Source organism: Mytilus galloprovincialis, chromosome 3, assembly GCF_965363235.1.
Source record: "Mytilus galloprovincialis chromosome 3, xbMytGall1.hap1.1, whole genome shotgun sequence".
Classification (NCBI taxonomy): domain Eukaryota; kingdom Metazoa; phylum Mollusca; class Bivalvia; order Mytilida; family Mytilidae; genus Mytilus; species Mytilus galloprovincialis.
In genome coordinates, this window is record NC_134840.1 from 1,464,067 (window position 1) to 1,483,378 (window position 19,312).

Sequence of the window (19,312 nt, forward strand, 5' to 3'; positions counted from 1 at the left end):
ATGGCGATTTTGACTTTTACCGTTCAGGAGTTATGGTTCTTGAAAGATTGAAAAATGGAGTTTCCAGTCATGTCCGTGTCTTTACGCATGAACTGTTCTACCAAAGCTTCCCAAATTTTAATATGTTGTTACTGATGACAAAATGGAGGTCAAGTACAATAATGACGATTTTGACTTTTACCGTTCAGGAGTTATGGTTCTTGAAAGATTGAAAAATGGAGTTTCCAGTCGTGTCCGTGCATTTTTGCATGAACTGTTCTACCAAAGCGTCCGAAATTTTAATATGCTGTTACTGATGACAAAATGGAGGTCAAGTTCAATAATGACGATTTTGACTTTTACCGTTCAGGAGTTATGGTTCTTGAAAGATTGAAAAATGGTGTTTCCCGTCGTGTCCGTGCATTTTCTCATGAACCATTCAACCAAAGCTTTTGAAATTTTAATATGTTGTTACTGATGACAAAATAGAGGCCAAGTTCAATAATGACGATTTTGACTTTTACCGTTCAGGAGTTATGGTTCTTGAAAGATCGTAAAATGGCGTTTCCATTCACGTTGTTGCATTTTCTCATGAACCATTCAATCTAAGCTTTTCAAATTTTAATATGTTGATACTGATGACAAAATGGAGGTCAAATTTGATATTGACTATTTTCACCTTCACCATTCATCAGTAATGGTTCTTGTGATATTGCACACAAATAAATGTTAATAAATCCGGTTTGCTGTCGTTGTGACAGCCTCTTGTTTCGTTTCTTTTAAAGAAATAGATTATTCACAGAAACTCCGCCAGAATGACAAAAACACCTATATATAGGTTTATCCGAACTATATCCCACAAATTCATATTAGTTGATAACTATATATATATATGTTTTGAATACTGGTAAGACATTAATGCTTGCATTTTAACTGCAAACTTTTTGACTGAACAAACGTGAGTGAAAAAAAAATGCAGTCGTTAGTTTGTAAATCACCGCATTCTAATTTTGCATCTTGGGTGAATTTCACAACAAATCTTACGACTTAAGCTGGTCGTAAGTCATGAATAGTTCAGTTTACTTACTATTAATCTTGTCTTAAATTTTTTTATTAAACCGACTTCTGTATCTGAAGTTTGGTAAACCTTAGTTTTGCAGCTGTATATGTCGCGGACAGGATTCCATTATGATTGCCGGGATCCATATCACAGTGACCAGATTTTTGTTTATGACCATCCCCTATTATATGATGTATATGCATACTTAGTTTGGAAAACCCAGGTTCAACGGTTCAAAAGATATAGACCGGACACATACCAGACAATCACGAATCAAACAATGTTTGAAAACTTGACGGTTCAAATGTCAATGTCAATGTCAAACTGAACAGATTTAATTTATCAAGAACCTCGTGCCATCCCATAATACATCTCTGAACTAAGTGTGTTTAACATCATTTCTATAGTTCAAAGCAATGCATTTTATATTTGAAATCAGTGGATGAACTGTATATCTGTATACATGTACAAGTTACCTGATTTAATTCAACACGGGCCGCAAACAAGTGGGGACTGACAGACGGACAGACTTGAAATGTGATTTATATATCCTCTTTAACTTTGCTAGTGGTTGTATTTAACATGTAAGATAGTAATTTACGATCTTGACACGTTTTATAGGCTGTTAACAAACAGGAGACTATTGTCACTGTTGATGTGTGACAAAGACGTCTACTTTTTACTCTCTTTATTGCGTTGTTTTCTCTCCCTTTTACTCGTCCAACTTACAAATATTTCATCATATTTTTTTGTGCATGGCACACCATCAATTAAAGTAAATATTAACACATTTAAGGTCAAATATTTGTAAGTGTACGTCGTTTTTGTAGAAAGTACCGTTTTACCTATAGCAGAGTGAAAACGTCAAAATGACGTCAATTATCGCCAAACCATGAACGATATGCAACTAAGAATCAGAGAGACGTTATCATAGTATCGTGTAAAGTAAAATTTGAATTAACTATATTACCAGCTGCTTCAAATAAGACAATAATACTACAAAAGTGTTATTTTTTCATTGTTTTAAGAATTACATTTGATCCCAATTTAACAAAAATTGCCTCAAATTTCACTTTTACGACCGGGAAAAATGGAATCTACACATGTTTTCCTTTCGAATGATATATAATATAGCTGTGTGTTAGATAGGTGCATTAAATATATTTTTTTAAGCTTGAATGCCTATTAGATGAATATGACAAAGCCTTATGAAAATGTCGGTCCTCAATGCTCCATAAACTTCCACCTTTTTGACAATGATACATTGTTTGATTCTTATGTCACTGTCTTTTGTATATAAAACGCGCGACGGACAATATTAATTGAGGTTTTTGATGTTGCCATTTGCTTTGGGACTTTCCGTTTGGTATTTTCGTTAAGGTTCGGTATTTTTGTTATTTTACGAATGACGTATCGTAGAGTGTCAGAGCGACATTGTTGATATTGTATTGATCAGCTACATTCTAAACCAATACGATTGAAGCAGATAGAATACTACAAACAAACTGTAACATAGTTAATAGGAAAATACAGAAAGTTTGTTGGTAATGTTTTCTTATCAGCTTCACAAATTATGCCCAAAGGTCTTGGGGAAAAGAGTTTATGTCCAACTTTGTTTTGTTTATCATCGTAATTACTTGTTGTAGTTTTTGTTTTATTTGTCTTTGTAAATTATTATGTGTTACTGTTAAGTCTATTTTTGGTAAAGTTCATCTGACATGGCTCGGTATTATACATCTCGTCATTGTGTTACTGTGCTATTGTATTTTGTTTTGTTCTTTTCTTTCGCATTTTTAATAAGTAAATTCACAAAAATACTGAACTTAGAGGAGACTCCAATCGAAAAGTCAAGAATCACATGGCAAAATCAATTGACAAAACACATCAAAATCGAATGGACGAGAACTGTCATATTCCTGACTTGGTACAGGCATTTTCAAATATGCTTTGTTTATATATCTTTTTTTTTCTTGTTAAAATTATTTCTGAATTATTTTTTTTAAAGATTATATGGTCCGAGACCACAATTTTTTCGAAGTGCATTTCTTTTAGAATATAAATGAAAGTTAAAAAAATCCCACCTGCGCTTTCTCAATGAAATTTTTACAGTGTGTTGTACTACGTTTGCACAAATTAGATAAAAATGATAGAAATTTGCATCGGCTTTAACTCAAAATATGGACAATTTTATGTTTAAGGCGTCTTGTCATCTTTTGACAGCTTCCAAAGTGCTTATTTGTAACCTTTTTCAGCTGGACCAAATCACTACTTTCCTTTAATATTCTGGACCCAATTTTTATTACAGTGTAATTTCACCCCCTAACTTGCCTTTTGAGGATTTAAACATGGAGAAATAAATTTTGAAGGGTTGAAAAAAAAGTTGACAAGTAACCCACTGTCAACACTAGGGACAACGAAAATCAAGGGACGACAATTGTTGTCTCGGACCATGTCACGCCGTTAACTGGTGTCTACCCTCTTTATTTTTTATATTTGTACCTATTATATCCGTATTCTTTGTTCAACATATGGCAGTTAATTTAATGGAATTGCATGCGACTGTAATATAAGTGAGAGGTTTATCTAGGTTAAATTCAACATTTTACACATTGATAATGTCTGTACCAAGTTAAGAATATGACAGTTGTTATCCATTTTTTTTTTAATATTTTTGAGCTTTCAATTTTACCATTGATTTGGAAATTTTCCGTTTTGAATTTTCCCTGTAGTTCGATATTTTTGCTTTTTCTCTTCAAGACAAGGTATGATCGAGGTATTCAGGTAAATGTGTACAGCCAGTCAATCAACTGTAAGAGAAAAATTAATATATAACCTCATCATAGATACCAGGATTGAAATTTTATAATCACGCCAGACGCGCGTTTCGTCTCAAAAAAACTCATCAGCGAAGCTCGAATCAAAAAAGGTTTAAAGGGCCATATAAAGTACGAAGTTGAAGAGCATTGAGGACCAACAATTCCTAAAAGTTTTACCAAATACAGCTAAGGTAATCTATTCCTGAGGTAGAAAAGTCTTAGTTTTTTTTCTCCAAAGATCAAAGTTTTGCTAACAGTTAATTTATAATTATGAACATATCAATGATAACTCAGGTCAATACAGAAGTGCTGACTACTGGGCTTGTGACGGATGGAGTTTAGAACAATTACAGAAAAGTTTGTTAGTTCATGTATTCAGAAGCACATTTAGAAACAGACGAGTTTTAGACCATTTTACCTTTCTCTCCATAATACTAGCCTTAAACTGATTACAAAACTCTTTAATCTATATACTGGATATCTGAACCTTACAAAATACCTAAATATACAAACAAACAAAAATTTCGATATTGTTATCAATGAAACAACTCTCTGCCATATACAAAATGACGTGGCATTTGTCACCTGTAGATATACTTTGAGTGCCTGTCATTTATTTCAAACAAAATAAATAGTATTTCCGTTTATCAGATTGAAATTTTATGTACATATAATCCTGAACGACTTCTACCCTGAACATTTAGGAATAATGTTAATTTTTGTACACAGCTACTTTTGCAACGGTACTATTTCTGTACTGTAATACTGGGAAGTGTTTGTCTATTTCAAATCTCTTAACATTATGACTTTTGAACATGACATATTGTGATCTCTATTGGTACTATGTTTGAACCAAAATTTTTAGTAAAAAGTAAGTACTGTAAAATACTGGTACCTAAATATTACAATAATTTTAAGTAACGAAATAGTAAGAAATATTGAAAGTTAATTTCCAGTACTACAAATCTTTAGTACATAAATAGCACCTTTGCAAAAGTAGCAGTATACTAAAAAGAAAAATAACCAAAAACACCTAGTTCCAAGGAAAGTGCAAAACGGCTTGTCAACATTGAATGGTAATTTCTTTAATCTATAGTTAAGATTGTTAAATTATATTCATGCATAGGTCTAACTACACAACCGATATAAACGGTATTAATTCATGTTTTTCAAGTGGGTTCATTTACTAGAAAACTAATAGGCATACAAGATGTATCAAGAATATGCCACTGGACGTTAAGCAACCAACAATCAATCAATCAATGTATCAAGAATAAGATCTGCACAGAAATATCTATTTATATATGTTCAATGCCTCATATTCAAAACTTTGGGAAAAGTTAATTTTACAGAAATAGTTATCAAAAATACCAGGATTATAGTTTAGTACGCCAGACGCGCGTTTCGTCTACATAAGACTCATCAGTGACGCTCATATCAAAATATTTATAAAGTGTTACTAAAACTATTTTAAGAAATGATTAGAAAGAAAATAGTGCACAATAAAGATTTATACTTGATTGAGTTTAAATTAAAAAAAAATATAACACCATATCCGTAAAACTACTGAAGTACTAGCTAATGTTATTGACCCCCCCCCCCAATGAGCATAAGACAATAATTGCATACAAAAAAATAAAGATTGGGCATACAAAGTGACATTTTCTGTCAGGTTTGCACCCGTGATCAAGAACTACTCAAGATTTATGTACTTAAGTCCTTTTTAAATGCAAACGATATGAAAACATGTAAAATGTAAAAATGAAAATGAAATCATTCTGTAACATTTTCAACAAAATATTTTGGATAACCTTATTCAACCATTAAATCGCAGACTTTGTCTCGATTTTGCTGATGTACTATGAACTTATTTACTATTGTTAATATACATGTAGTTCTTTGCCAATAAACACATTACAAAAAATTAAATCGCAGACAACATATAAGAAACAGAAATGAGGGATAGGAAATACAAATTAGAGCTGTTTGACCTATAATCGTTTTGAAAGGTAAGATGAATTCAAATAGCATATTCATTCATGTCTGAAATTTGGAAATTAGTATGGCGTTCATTATCACTGAACTAGTATATATTTGTTTAGGGGCCAGCTGAAGGACGCCTCCGGGAGTGGAATTTCTCGCTACATTGAAGACCTGTTGGTGACCTTCTGCGGTTGTTTTTTTTTCTTTGGTCGGGTTGTTGTCTCTTTAACACATTCCCCATTTCCATTCTCAATTTTATTGTTATGAAGGTGACTTGGTTAGATAATGATTACTCATGCATTATGATTTAGCAAACGAGGAGAAGCGCACAGTTTTTGAATGCCGTAACATTGGGAATTTCAACAAATAAATGAATAATCAGCTCAAACCGCACAGTTAGTTATAGAAGAAAACTTGTTTTCCCGTTCAAAATATTCTTATATACGGATTATATTGTTTATAAAGCTGACTATATGACTTTTCTTCTGTTAACTGTTGAATGCATTAGGTTTGCCAAAAATTGCGTACATAAACGTGATGTTGGTCTATGGTGGATAGTTGTCTCATACTAATCATAACACATCTCCTTATGTTTATGTACGTGCCTAAAGTGTCTATGTAGTAACATTTACAGAAGTATATGTTAATTATGATCTTGTTATACTATTGAATCTATTAAATTATATCTAATGGATAAACATAATTTCATTTCAGTTCGGATGGAACGGCAACAATAAGAACAACAGCTCCGGATACTATAACAGAATGGATTGCATCAGCATTTGCTGTTAATCCCAACACCGGTCTCGGAGTGGCTGCAAATACTGCAAATGTAATTAATATATTTCATGAGTTTACAATAACATTGAATTATGATTTTTAAGACAAAGGTCCGTTATTTGTCTGGGTGTTATGAAATTCTTGATTACATTTGCACGAATTTAAAATCAATTAAATTTGTATTTTTGGTAAAAGAGAAAATTACATATAGAGAAATATGAAAACTGAAATTGTAGAAGAAAAATCTTCAAAGCAATTAGCAGTATTTATCTTTTTATGGTACGTGATTATGTAATTTTGAAGCAGCACACTAATTTTATATTATGCAAAACAAATTGTAGAGAATTTATATTTTTATCCATTCAAGAGCAACATTTATAACACACATACCAATAGGAAAGATAATACAATATATTTCAGTTAACAACTTTCCAAAGATTTTTCATGCGTTTTGAACTTCCGTATTCTGCCATACGAGGGGAGGTTATTATAGTTCAAGCCACAGTATTTAATTACTTAGACCAAGATCAACAGGTAAATCTACTTATTTTAATATTTTAAATGTATAAGTTGATGTAAAAGTATATTGATTTTTAAGGTTCTCTCATAATTAAGATGAGACTAATTTTTTTAATAACATAAAAAACACTTGTTCATTACTCTTATCTGTATGGATAACTAACATTTCTAAGGTTTCTATAACCTTGTCCCAAGTAGAGCTATAGAAAATCAGTACAATAACGGGTGTTACAAAGACAATGGTTTATGAAGTTACACGGACACTTTTTATGAAAAGAGTCACTTGTACCGTTATTTAGTTCATATGCGCTTTATCGTCTACCTTGTAACCCAATTATTATTTCAACTGATCGGGCGGAGCTTACGTTTTAAAATGTATAAGGACAGTCTATTTGAAGATGGGTGTGATAAAGCCCCAGTCCCACTAGACCACGATCGCACCACGCTCACCGCGATCTAAAATAAATTCAGATCGTGGTGAGGTCGCAGTATGAGCGGCATGAAAATGTAAATTTCCATTGCTTTCACGATGCTACTACGTCCTCCGTACGCTTCTACAACGATCCCCCTACGATTATACGACGTTTTCACCGCGCTTATTCTGCGACCTCACTACGCTTATCTAGATCGTTCTACGCTCATCACGTTCTCACTACGACCATACCACGAGTTATCCGATTGCAACATGATCTTACCACGTTTCTACTGCGCTTATAGCACGTTCTTACCACGATTATACTACGTTCAAACCGCGATCTTACTACGTTCTCAGCAAAAACTTTAACATCGTGTTCCATATCAATACAGTTCAATTCCTTCTGTTTCTGATCAATACGTAGATTTCTCTGAAACAATACGGTCATGCCACCAAAATCTACTAGAACACATGGGCGTGGTGGTAGGGGTTGATGTAGAGGCAAAGGGAGTTCAGATAGTAACGAATCCTGATCCAGCAGAGATGACGGACCGATCAATGCAACCTAAATTACAAACTATTGCTGGTTCTTCAAGCTCAAATGACGATATTTTAGTGAACGATAACAGAGATGACACACATGTGTCAATATTAGTAGATATAGGAAGATACGGTATGAGTCAATGAGACAACTCTCCATCCAAGTAACAGTTTATAAAAGTAAACCATTCTAGGTCAAGGTACGGCCTTCAACACGGAACATTGGCTCACATCGAACAGCAAAATATCAAGGGCACCAAAATTACTAGTGTTAAACCATTCAAACGGGAAACCCAACGGTCTAATCTATATAAAAACGAGAAGCATGGTTTGGAAAATGGACATGAAGTCCTTATTACAAACAGACAAACAAAACCTTGAGAGATTTCATTTATTTTATGTGAAAATGACAATAAGAATGAAAGTCGTAGTATGAACGTAGTGAGGTCGTAAGAAGAGCGTGATGAGGACGGCAAGGGCGTGCTACAATCATACTGTGGTCTTGAACAGCGTGGTGTAAACGTGGTATGGTCGTAGTGGAAGCGTAGTTGGGTCGCGTTGGGAACGTGATGGTCGTAGTGAGGTCGTAATAACGTCGCTGTGAGATCGTAGCGCAGTCTCTCCGAATAGAAGCACGCTTTCGTTACGAGGGCACAGCGACCTTTGCGACCTTTCCACGACCTTAGTGCGCTCTCATTACGCTTCTACTACGACCTGTTTTCATCACGACCGCACCATGATTGTTTTGAACATATTCAAAGTTGGCCACGCTCATCACGATCTTTTAAAAAAAGACCTCACCACGACCGTGCTACGACCTTACTGCGATCTACACGATCGTACTACGATCATCAAAATTTGCATTGTTTTCGCAGATCGTAGTGCGATCGTGGCCTAGTGGGACTGGGGTATTAGAATGATTGCCGTTATAATTATCATTGATTTCTAATCACCTATAAGTGTCTCCAAACGAATTTACAATGACCATAAATGGACACTTTATTGATGAGTTTATCCCAAAACACCTATCAGTAGATGGACTGGTCAATGATGAGCGAACCGTTTTAACTCCGCCAGGTCAAGTGAAATGAAGCAAGTAATAAATTGTTTAATAAATATGATTCATATGAAAAGTGTTTATAAATACTAAAAAGGCTTATTATTTCCAATAGTGCTGAAAATGAATGGATGGAGATATGTCTCAATGGTAATAATACCACATATTTTAATATCTAGAGATCGTTTTGATTGCTTGTCACTCAAAAAGTCACCTCACTACTCCCTTCCCAAATCATTACTCTAGGAATAACAGTACAGTTGTCACCGTCAGTTGGTGATTAGACGGTCGCAAACAACTGTTTTGCTGATTCTAATGAATTACTATAAGAAGTTGTACGTGAGAGCTTGAAAAATGTACAATTTTGAAATAAAATAAATTTCTGCGAAACTTTATGAATGATTTTGGTGCCAAGACTTAACTTAATGTCGTACAAATGAAAACTTATATAACATTACCTCTACGATTCAAATTTGGATAAAGTCATATAAAAACATCGATTATTATGAAGGTGCTGTTTTTTTCTATAACATCTTATTATTAGGACATATATCTAGGCGTTGACTATGAGAGTCAGTAGTTGAAAACAAAACTTTACGACAAGTGATGATACCAGTTTCCCAATTGTGACCTTTTTATTTATAAATCAAGAGATCCAAATGGTGAAGTTGTAATCATCATTTTGTAAATATTACGGAAGCCATCACGAGTTAGTTGACCATTATGGAATATTAGTTATAGAGATGATTTCGAATATGTTCCTTAAGTCGTAACTACAACCCCTTCCCTTTTCACGAATGTGACCTACCTAATTAGATTATTTATCGGCTTTGTAACAACATGAGCAACACGATGAAAGCCACATGTGGAGCTGGAGCTGCTTCCCTATCGGAGCATCTGAAATCACCTCAAGTTTTTTTTTTGGGGGGGTGGGGGTCTTGATGTTTTTGTACCCCTATTTGTGACATTTTGTACACGCAACATTGTCAATATAATGGAAACTGATGCGACTGTGGTACAAGTGAGAAGCGCTAGGAAACCAGGTTCAATCCACTATTTTCTACATTTGCAAATGCCTGTACATAGTCAGGAATATGAAGTTGTTGTCCATTCGTTTGATGTGTTTAATCCTTTGATTTTGTCATTTTATAAGTTCTTTCCGTTTTGAATTTTCCTCTGCGCTCAGTATTTTTGTGATTTTACTCTTTAGTAATCAAACATTTATTTATCCTATTTATTCAATAGTTGGGCACTCCTTAGTTATGACATGTAAGCATGTAACCTATGGATTTGATGGTCAATTTTTTACCAATGAAAAAAATTATTACATACATAATTGCATTAGATTTTTCAATCTACTCCTTTACCATCGATATGTTTCAAAGCACTGCATTACCAGGTATGCAAATATTTTGTGTCCACAGTTTTAATTATGCAATTGTATTTAGTGCTAATTGCATAACAGAAAGAAGATGTCATCCAACGTTATACATAATCTAAGTTTGGAACTACATTCCATTGTCAGATAAATTGAGGAGTAGTCCTACCTTGAGTGCAAATTACTAATATTTCATTTCCAATCATATTTTTATTTTGAATGAGGGATTATCTACGTAACGTTTGTTTTCTTTTATTCATACACTCGAAAGTGCAAAAAGTAAAAACACTGAACTCCGAGGGAAATTTAAAACGGACGTTCCATAATCAAATGGCCAAATCAAAAGCCAAAACACATGAACAATAACTGCAACTCCACAGAAACGTTCACCTTTGTGGTCATATCCAAGTGTATTCAAAATATGTTGTTTTATTTACAAATACGAATCAGCTACCTTTTCCAAGTTTAAATCAAGAAAACACGTATCCCTTAAATTTATTGCTTGAAGATTCTTACGCTATATGAACTATCAGGTTAGTTCTATAGCCATGGCAATCTAATATGTAGTTTATTTCCAGGTTTCTGTGAAGCTTGCTAACAATGTTAACTTTACCTTTGTTGATGCAAACGGAAACGACTTCAATCCAGGCCCAGACGGTTGGACAAAGGTAACTGTATAATAATTTTATATTATAGTATGATATCAATAAATAGGTATACTAATGATTATCAGGTATAAACATATACAAATAATTAAATTTGAGTGTTACTTTATAGTTTACTGCACTTTTGTAGAATCGATTTGAATTATAGATTGTTGTGTATAGTTAGTGACCTATAGTTGTTAATATCTATGTCATGATGTATGTCTTTTAAAAAAGTGTACAATATTTTCGTGTCCTTGTATTTATTACGGTTTTTTTTTAACCATTTTTTCAAAACCGTTAGATGTGTTTTTTTTTATTATCGTTCGTTCCTTATAAACTCCAATATATATAATAAGACGAATTTATTTACCCGTTCGCACATCAGTGGTGCTACAGCCCAACATTAGAACAAATTGTAAAAATCAATTACTTATGACTGAATTCAAAAGATCAGTTAGAAGAACTATATTATACAACTCACATAAAAAAAAGCATAAAGGACCAAATAAAGAGTTTTTGCAGTTCTCAAGAACATCATCATTAAAATTATATGAAGAATGCCATTTAGTAATTGATGCTCAAATACAGCCAAAATGCCAAATCTAGTTATCTATGATTGATTTGGTATGAGTTTTAAAAAATTTGGTTACGAAATCCCTAAGTAAAAGCTGTAACAGTAATAGACGAGTAAAGGCACCCAAATCTTAAACGTGCCTTCAAACACAGTCATAAATTTTTTTTTTCTTCAAACTTATTAATATGAATTTACTTCGTTTTTAACAGTCTGTGCTAGTGAAGAAAGACGGTGTGGCGTCCGTGTATTTCCCTCTTAAACCAACAGCTCTTGGTAAAATACTTTTGGACGGAACTGCAAGATCTACTATTGGAGCTGACGCTGTACAGCGTGAATTCCTGATAGAGGTAATTTAATTACTCGCAGAACTATGAATAAAGACTGGTGTGCATCATATTATCATTTTCATCTTTATTCTCTGATTTGTTTTCTTTACGTCTGTTGCAAAGTCTTAAGATATGAAAACATGTTGGAATCATATACGATTTTTCAATTTGAAAAGAATAAAACAATGCCTTTAAAATTTGCTGTTACAAAATATTAGAAATTATTACAAAGTAAGGAATGTATTTTCCTCATACAAAGCTCTGATTCCTTTCACGGATTTGGCTATACTTTTTGGACCTTTTGGATTATAGCTCTTCATCGTTTATATAAGCTTTGAATTTCAAATATTTTGGCCACGTGCATCACTGAAGAGACATGTATTGTCGAAATGCGCATCTGGTGCAAGAAAATTGGTACCGTTAATTTTATTAAAGACGAAAATTTTGTTTTATTTGAAATTTCTTTCGATCTTTATATTTTTAAAAATAGAACATGATGATGTATTTTTAGTCAATGAACATTTGGAATTTATTTTTTAATTGACTATAAACTTTTCTTTAAATCTGATAACGAACATCTTTCCGTGAAGTAAAACATTATCGGTTACAACCACAGTAAATCAGGTAAATATAAAATTAAGCCTAACATTAAATATATGTTATTGAAAATTGTAGGCCGAAGGTATCAAACAAAATTACAACGTTCCATTACTTATTGACCTCCGACAAGGAGGACGGGTCAGAGAGACAATTTCGTTGTCTTTCCCGCCAAATCTAGTTGAAGATTCAGAATTTATAAAAATTCAAGTCATTGGTGAGTATCAACTTTAATTATATTGAACTACGTATATTTATTTAGACACCAGTATCTTAATTCTATAACATAGTTTCAAAAACAGATTTGAGGTATTCTTAACAAGTCATTCTTTAATTCAATAAAAACTAACAAAAAATACTGGCATATGATTAAGTGAGGCAGAATAAATAAAAAAGGTTTCATTGCGGTTATAACGTACTAAATACATAGTTAAACGTAAAAGATAATTCTGATAAAACATGACTTAGAATTTCAGAATAACACACAATAAGATATTGCCTACAAAAAAAGTTAAATTACAAAAAAATATAATAACCTTCGAGGAAAATTCAAAACTTCCCTAATCAAATGGAAAAATCAAAAGCTCAAACATATCAAACGAATGAATAACAACTGTCATATTCCAACTTTGGTAACTGTTTAGTCCCAAGAAATAAAACGAATAAAAAAATCACTTTCCTAAAATCATTGTAAACGAATACACCGCTGTTCACTTGATGCAACATAATTCCGACTATTTGCGTTTCTGGTGTGACCATCTGTACATCAATTCTCCATACGTGTAACATATTTTTACGTGTAACATATTTTTCACAGGTGACCTGTTAGGGGCAACACTAGCCGGACTAGAGGATCTCCTTCAGATTTCATACGGTTGTGGTGAACAGAACATGATCAGATTCGCTCCAAATGTTTACGTCAGCTCATACCTGAAAACAACAAACAGACTTACAAATGATGTCCGGAATAGAGTAGAGAGCATTTTAGAGGGAGGTAATACAAATAAATCGATAGAGCTAGAATATCAAACTTACAAGCATTATCAGACTAAATGGGGCAAAATAACTGCACGTTTTCTTTGCGGCGTATGATCAACATTGGTACGTCATTCTTCACAAAGGGGTGGAGGATTTACGCCTCTTGCGCCTGTTGAATCCGACACTTCTCCTTTATTTACATTCATAATCAATTAAACGTATGTTGAATTAGTGCTTGAAAGTAAAACGATAAGCTATGGTTGTTTTACTTTAATATTTTAACTAGAACACACCCGCGAAATCGCGGGCATTCAGAGCGGAGTTAAAAGTATGTGAAGCGTTGTTAGAAGTTTTATCCCTCCTCCTTCATTTCCAAAATTCCCAACTTTTGGTTTTCTATCAATTTCAATATGAACATACATTTAATAAATTATGAACATTTAAGTAAGGAGCCTGTAGTTCAGTGGTTGTCGTTTGTTTGTGTGTTACATATTTGTTTTTCGTTCCTTTTTTGTACATAAATAAGGCCGCTAGTTTTCTCGTTTGAATTTTTTTAGCCGTACGGTGACCTATAGTCGTTAATTTCTGTGTCAGTTTGGTCTCTTGTGGAGAGTTGTCTCAACATGGCAATCATACCACATCTTTTTTTTTGTAATCAATGAATTTTGTAAAATATTTAATGAATAGAGAATTTCAGAAAAGGTATCAAAAGTTCACATGAATAATTTTAGCGCTTATCTGTATCTCAACATGGCAATCATACCACATTTTTTTTTTTGTAATCATTGAATTTTGTAAAGTATTTAATGAATGGAGAATTTCAAAAAAGGTATCAAAAGTTCACATGAATAATTTTAGCGCTTATCTGTATATTACTATATAAATAAAGTGTATTTACTTTCAATTCTTAGTTTAGTATTCGATCCATGGTGGTCAATTGACATAGTATACAGACCCTCTCAATTTAATAAACTCTGAACAGAATTAAAATACACTTTATTCGTACTATTCTTTTTTGTTCAAAGTATACAGAAAAACGCAAACCGGAAGTATAATCTGACTTAAAATTTCGTCCAATGACGGGACAATATCCGGATGCCTTTTTCTCGTTTTTCTCCCAAAATAACTCAATCTGAATAATCATATGAATGGATGACAAGTGCGACTATGCACTGTACATATAGGACATAGAGTCGTGTTGATTAATTTATTGTAGAAAGAAGAGAAGCGACACCAAAAATGAGGTCTTCTCGTTTTATAGTATAGATGCGTTGCGGTATAGTTTATAATATAAAAAAATTATGAATAAACGTCGATCGAGATAAACTCAGAACGAATGTTCAAGCTATTTATGCCACAACAAAAAGCAAATGTTTGTATGTTCTATAGGTCAAAACGTTTTAGCAAATATAATGTACGTTCGATTTTCTTCTTGTGTATGAAAAGCGAACACACGTTAATGTTTGAGCGATGTTACGTTGTTTATTTGGTATCATAACTCGTCTTCTTATTTACATTACTAAAGCAATAATTGTACAATCCTCACCTCATGTTATGCTGATTTGTATTAGCTATACACAAGTTGCACTTTTCATACTGATAACGACCTCTTAAACAAATGATATATGCACTGTATCAACATTGTTCTCTTAAAAAGGTTACCAAAGAGAACTTTCATATGTTCATGATAATGGATCTTTCAGCGCTTTTGGAAATAACGATAAAAGTGGAACTACGTGGTAAGTTTTATTCAATATTATGCCTGAAGATATATTTTGAAAGCTCTGAAACCATCGTATACTTGTACTATATACAACTAGTATAGTGCAGAAACACACACCAATAGAGGCAACAACAATGACGGAATGATGATAATGATGTTAATCAATATATATACATAATTATGATGTAAATACGAACCATGATTGGCACACTGAGGGAAAAAAAAACGTCCAAGTTAAAATGTAATAGTATATAACTATCCTAACAAAAGGGGATTTCTTTAAATAAAAAAACACATGTACGTCAAGCCATACGTCGATCCGTTCATCCGTCTGTTCGTAAAACAATAGATTTGTCACATTTCAAAACTACTATTAGAATGACTTTATGCATTGTCAGCAGTTCACTAGTAATGAGTCGTCGCGTGTTTGCATGCATCTGTCAGACACATTCTTCTAGTTTTTCAATTTTGAAATACCAGTGGAGTATGTTACGTATGAAAACGGGTGTATTTTTAGTCAGATTAGGAGCTGTCAATTTTTTCCTGTTACTCATAATGATGCCTGCTTAGCATAGAACAGTAAAACCCAATTCGGTTTGCCACGATCTGTTTTTAAAAGCAATAACTTATCTTATTCAAGACTAGCACGCTTATATGAGACAAACGAGGTGGTTTAGAAATAAACGAAGCTGTAAGACAATACAAAGATGTAATTCAGTGGCATTGAAAACAAATGATATTAAACGTTGACGCTCAGGAATAACACATTTTGTATGAAAAAATGGAAAATGTTTTGGTCGGCAATCATTCCACATCTTATTTATATAATAATATTATTTAATGATTAAGCATAAAACAAACTTTCGATTTCATAGGTTGACTGCTTTTGTGATCAAATCTTTTTCACAAGCTGTAAGTTTTACCTATATTGATATCAACGTCATAACAAAGGCTGTTCAATGGATAATAAAGCAACAAGAAACATCTGGGGCCTTTAACGAGCCAGGAATTGTTCTTCACAAGGAAATGCAGGTACAATACCATGTGTGGCTACCATTTATATTTATAATTTTCAGTACTAATCTTTCATTGACATGGTTTATAACCGATACGGTTTTATTGATTCACCTTCACCAGGAGTTCCAAATCCCAAATATTTGAAAGCCAAGAAATGACATAAGAACTGAAAAAGTTGAAGAGGTGTACGACTAAAAAGGAGCCAACTCATATTTAGGTCAATTTCGCTTGATTAGGTGAAACCTGGGTTTCTTATATTTGTCTATATTGGTTTAGAAAGGTTTTTTTTACAATAATAATGTCAGTACGGAAGTTCTGACTACTGATCTGATGATAGCAAACCAGCAAACAAATCAAGACATCATGCTTTAAAGTTGATTCGTCCGAAACGATTTATCGAGTTTACTTTCATCAGAAACTTCTTTTCTATTTATTTTGTTTGAACAAAAAATGATATGTCTAAAAACGTTAATTAATATTTTTTTTTTTTTAAATGTCTAATACACATGTAAGATTGAATTTTGCACAACTTTTTGGAATTTTGGATTCTCAATGCTCTTCAACTTTCTACTTGTTTGGCTTTATAAATATTTCGATATGAGCGTCACTGATGAGTCTTATGTAGACGAAACGCGCGTCTGGCGTACTAAATTATAATCGTGGTACCTTTGATAACTATTGCACTTTATTTCTTTAACAGATAAATACAAAATAGCAGCCTTGTTATACCATCTAGAAATCCGAATTATATACTATAGTGTCATTGATTTACATGTAATTGTTTATGGTATCACATTTAACTGTAAGTTACACAGTTTACACTGATGGTCCCCTGTTTTTCAGGGAGGATCAGTGTCTAGTAAAAGAAGTCTGACTGCATTTGTCCTCATAGCACTTCTTGAAGCCAGAGATATCAATCTAGTATCCAAGGAGGTAAGTAAAACATAAGATACGTATTGTGATTTGATGTAAATGTCCTGTTTAAACTAGTTTTACACTACATGCATCCATGGGGGGGGGGGGGGGGGGGGATTTTAAAATTTAAATAGAAAAAAACTTGCACAATTTTAAAAGTATAAACAAGCATTTAAATCGTCAGACAGCAGACCTAAACAAAAACAAAATCAAGGTTAAATGAAGTCCAAACAGAACGTTTATAATGAACACTTAGGAGATGGTGTGATTGCCAACTATCTACAGGAGTATAAATAAAGTCATGTAAGAAATAGGTTATAGTACATATAAAGCTTAGCGTTTAGAACATAATTAATTGTTTAACTTTGGTAATGTAAAATGCAGTATGCCTGTTTTTAAAATTAAGATAAAGAAGAACACATTACCAACAAATAATTAATATATATCTTGTTCCAGGTACAGAAGAGTGTAACTGAATCTATAAATAAAGCAGTTAAATTTGTGGCAAACGGTGCACCTGCATCCATTGCTAATCTATATGAACTTGCTATAGCATTCTATGCCTTATCGTTGGCCAAACATCCGATAGCAGGTGCAATCTTAGCAGAACTTGAGAAAAAGGCAAAAGTCAATGGTATGTATTGCAATTATTCATTTGTTTTGCTGTTGTTAGAAATACACAACTGCCGATTCGAAGATGTCACCAGTCTTAAACTGGGACAACTGAAAAATATCATTGATACGGTTATCTTTAAAAATGAATTGTTTATTGAATATCTAATCATAAGAAGTTGGTTTTCTACCACACGATATTGTAAAGTAATTCGTATTTGACCCAACTATTTGTTAATTGTTTTCAATTAGCGCTGTTTGATATCGTTTTGGATTTAGCCATTTGACTGTTATATTTCTTGCAAAGCAGAACGAGAATAAATTTGGGCAGGTTTCTATAGTTTTCTTTCATCTAGATATAAAAGTTGTTTTTATTCAAATGTGTTCTTCAAATAATGCTAGAAGTTAAAGAACAAAAACAACTGAAACAACCTTATTATCTCAGAATCAAATAATGATAATTTGATATGATATTATTTGAAAAAAAACATTGTTAAACCTTTTAAGGCGGTGAAAAATACTGGACTTTACCTGAAACTGAAGCAGACAAACTGCAACCTTGGAAAACCTGGAGACCACCCCAAACTAAAGTTAGAGCTATAGATGTCGAAATGACCTCTTATATACTGTTAGGATACAACCTGAAGGACGATACAGACAACGGCATTCGGATAATGAAATGGTTAGGTAGACAGAGAAACCCACGAGGGGGGTTCATTTCTACACAGGTATGACACCTTTAGTACAGACTTTGCTTTATAAAGATAAGGAGATGTGGTATTATAACCAATGAGACAATTATTATTCAAAGTTGAAAAGAAGTTTATGTACCTTTATGTATAAAACTATAACCTTTCATAGAACAATTAGATTTCTTTCAATACTATAATTACTAAAATGTAATTCGCGAAACATAATTCATGATTGGGCATGGTATTCATTATTAAAAACCGACCTTGGTTTCATGTACATGTTCCGGACCATATGAATATGTGGATCATACGCGTATGGTCATGACCATATGGGTATATACTCATTTGGTCCGACCTTACGCGTAAGGTCCAGAGTTTCTTTTTAAAAAAACGTAGACACATTGGAATGATGAAAGACATCGGTATGACTGCACGTGCTGAGAAGGCTAACTGTTCACTCGCAAGCAATGGGTTTAAATGAAAAGGATTGCATGTGTACAACCAAGACGTACAAATGCAAAAAAAAAGCTCTAGTACCGTGTGCGAGAAAATGTCATCCTTAGCCTATATTCAGAAATGCAATTAGCGATGAAAACTAACTTTTGCAGTAATATACAGTTTTTATTTAGCCTTTGAATTATAAAATTATTACATTTTTATGTAACCTTCATTGTCTTTTTTTTATTAAAAGTTTGTTGTAATAT

The 19,312-nt window shown here is 33.0% G+C and overlaps 1 protein-coding gene across 1 annotated transcript in view; it reads left to right on the forward strand.

The window, feature by feature from the left end:
- LOC143066909 (CD109 antigen-like) overlaps window positions 1-19,312 on the forward strand; it is a 52,164-nt gene that overhangs the window by 22,508 nt on the left and 10,344 nt on the right. Inside the window, exons 19-29 of the mRNA XM_076239742.1 lie at window positions 6,553-6,670; window positions 7,039-7,152; window positions 11,106-11,195; window positions 11,958-12,095; window positions 12,750-12,888; window positions 13,489-13,665; window positions 15,307-15,388; window positions 16,248-16,404; window positions 17,233-17,322; window positions 17,761-17,938; window positions 18,424-18,644. Coding sequence (XP_076095857.1) covers window positions 6,553-6,670; window positions 7,039-7,152; window positions 11,106-11,195; window positions 11,958-12,095; window positions 12,750-12,888; window positions 13,489-13,665; window positions 15,307-15,388; window positions 16,248-16,404; window positions 17,233-17,322; window positions 17,761-17,938; window positions 18,424-18,644 — 1,504 coding nt within the window. The remainder of the gene's footprint in view (window positions 1-6,552; window positions 6,671-7,038; window positions 7,153-11,105; window positions 11,196-11,957; window positions 12,096-12,749; window positions 12,889-13,488; window positions 13,666-15,306; window positions 15,389-16,247; window positions 16,405-17,232; window positions 17,323-17,760; window positions 17,939-18,423; window positions 18,645-19,312) is intronic.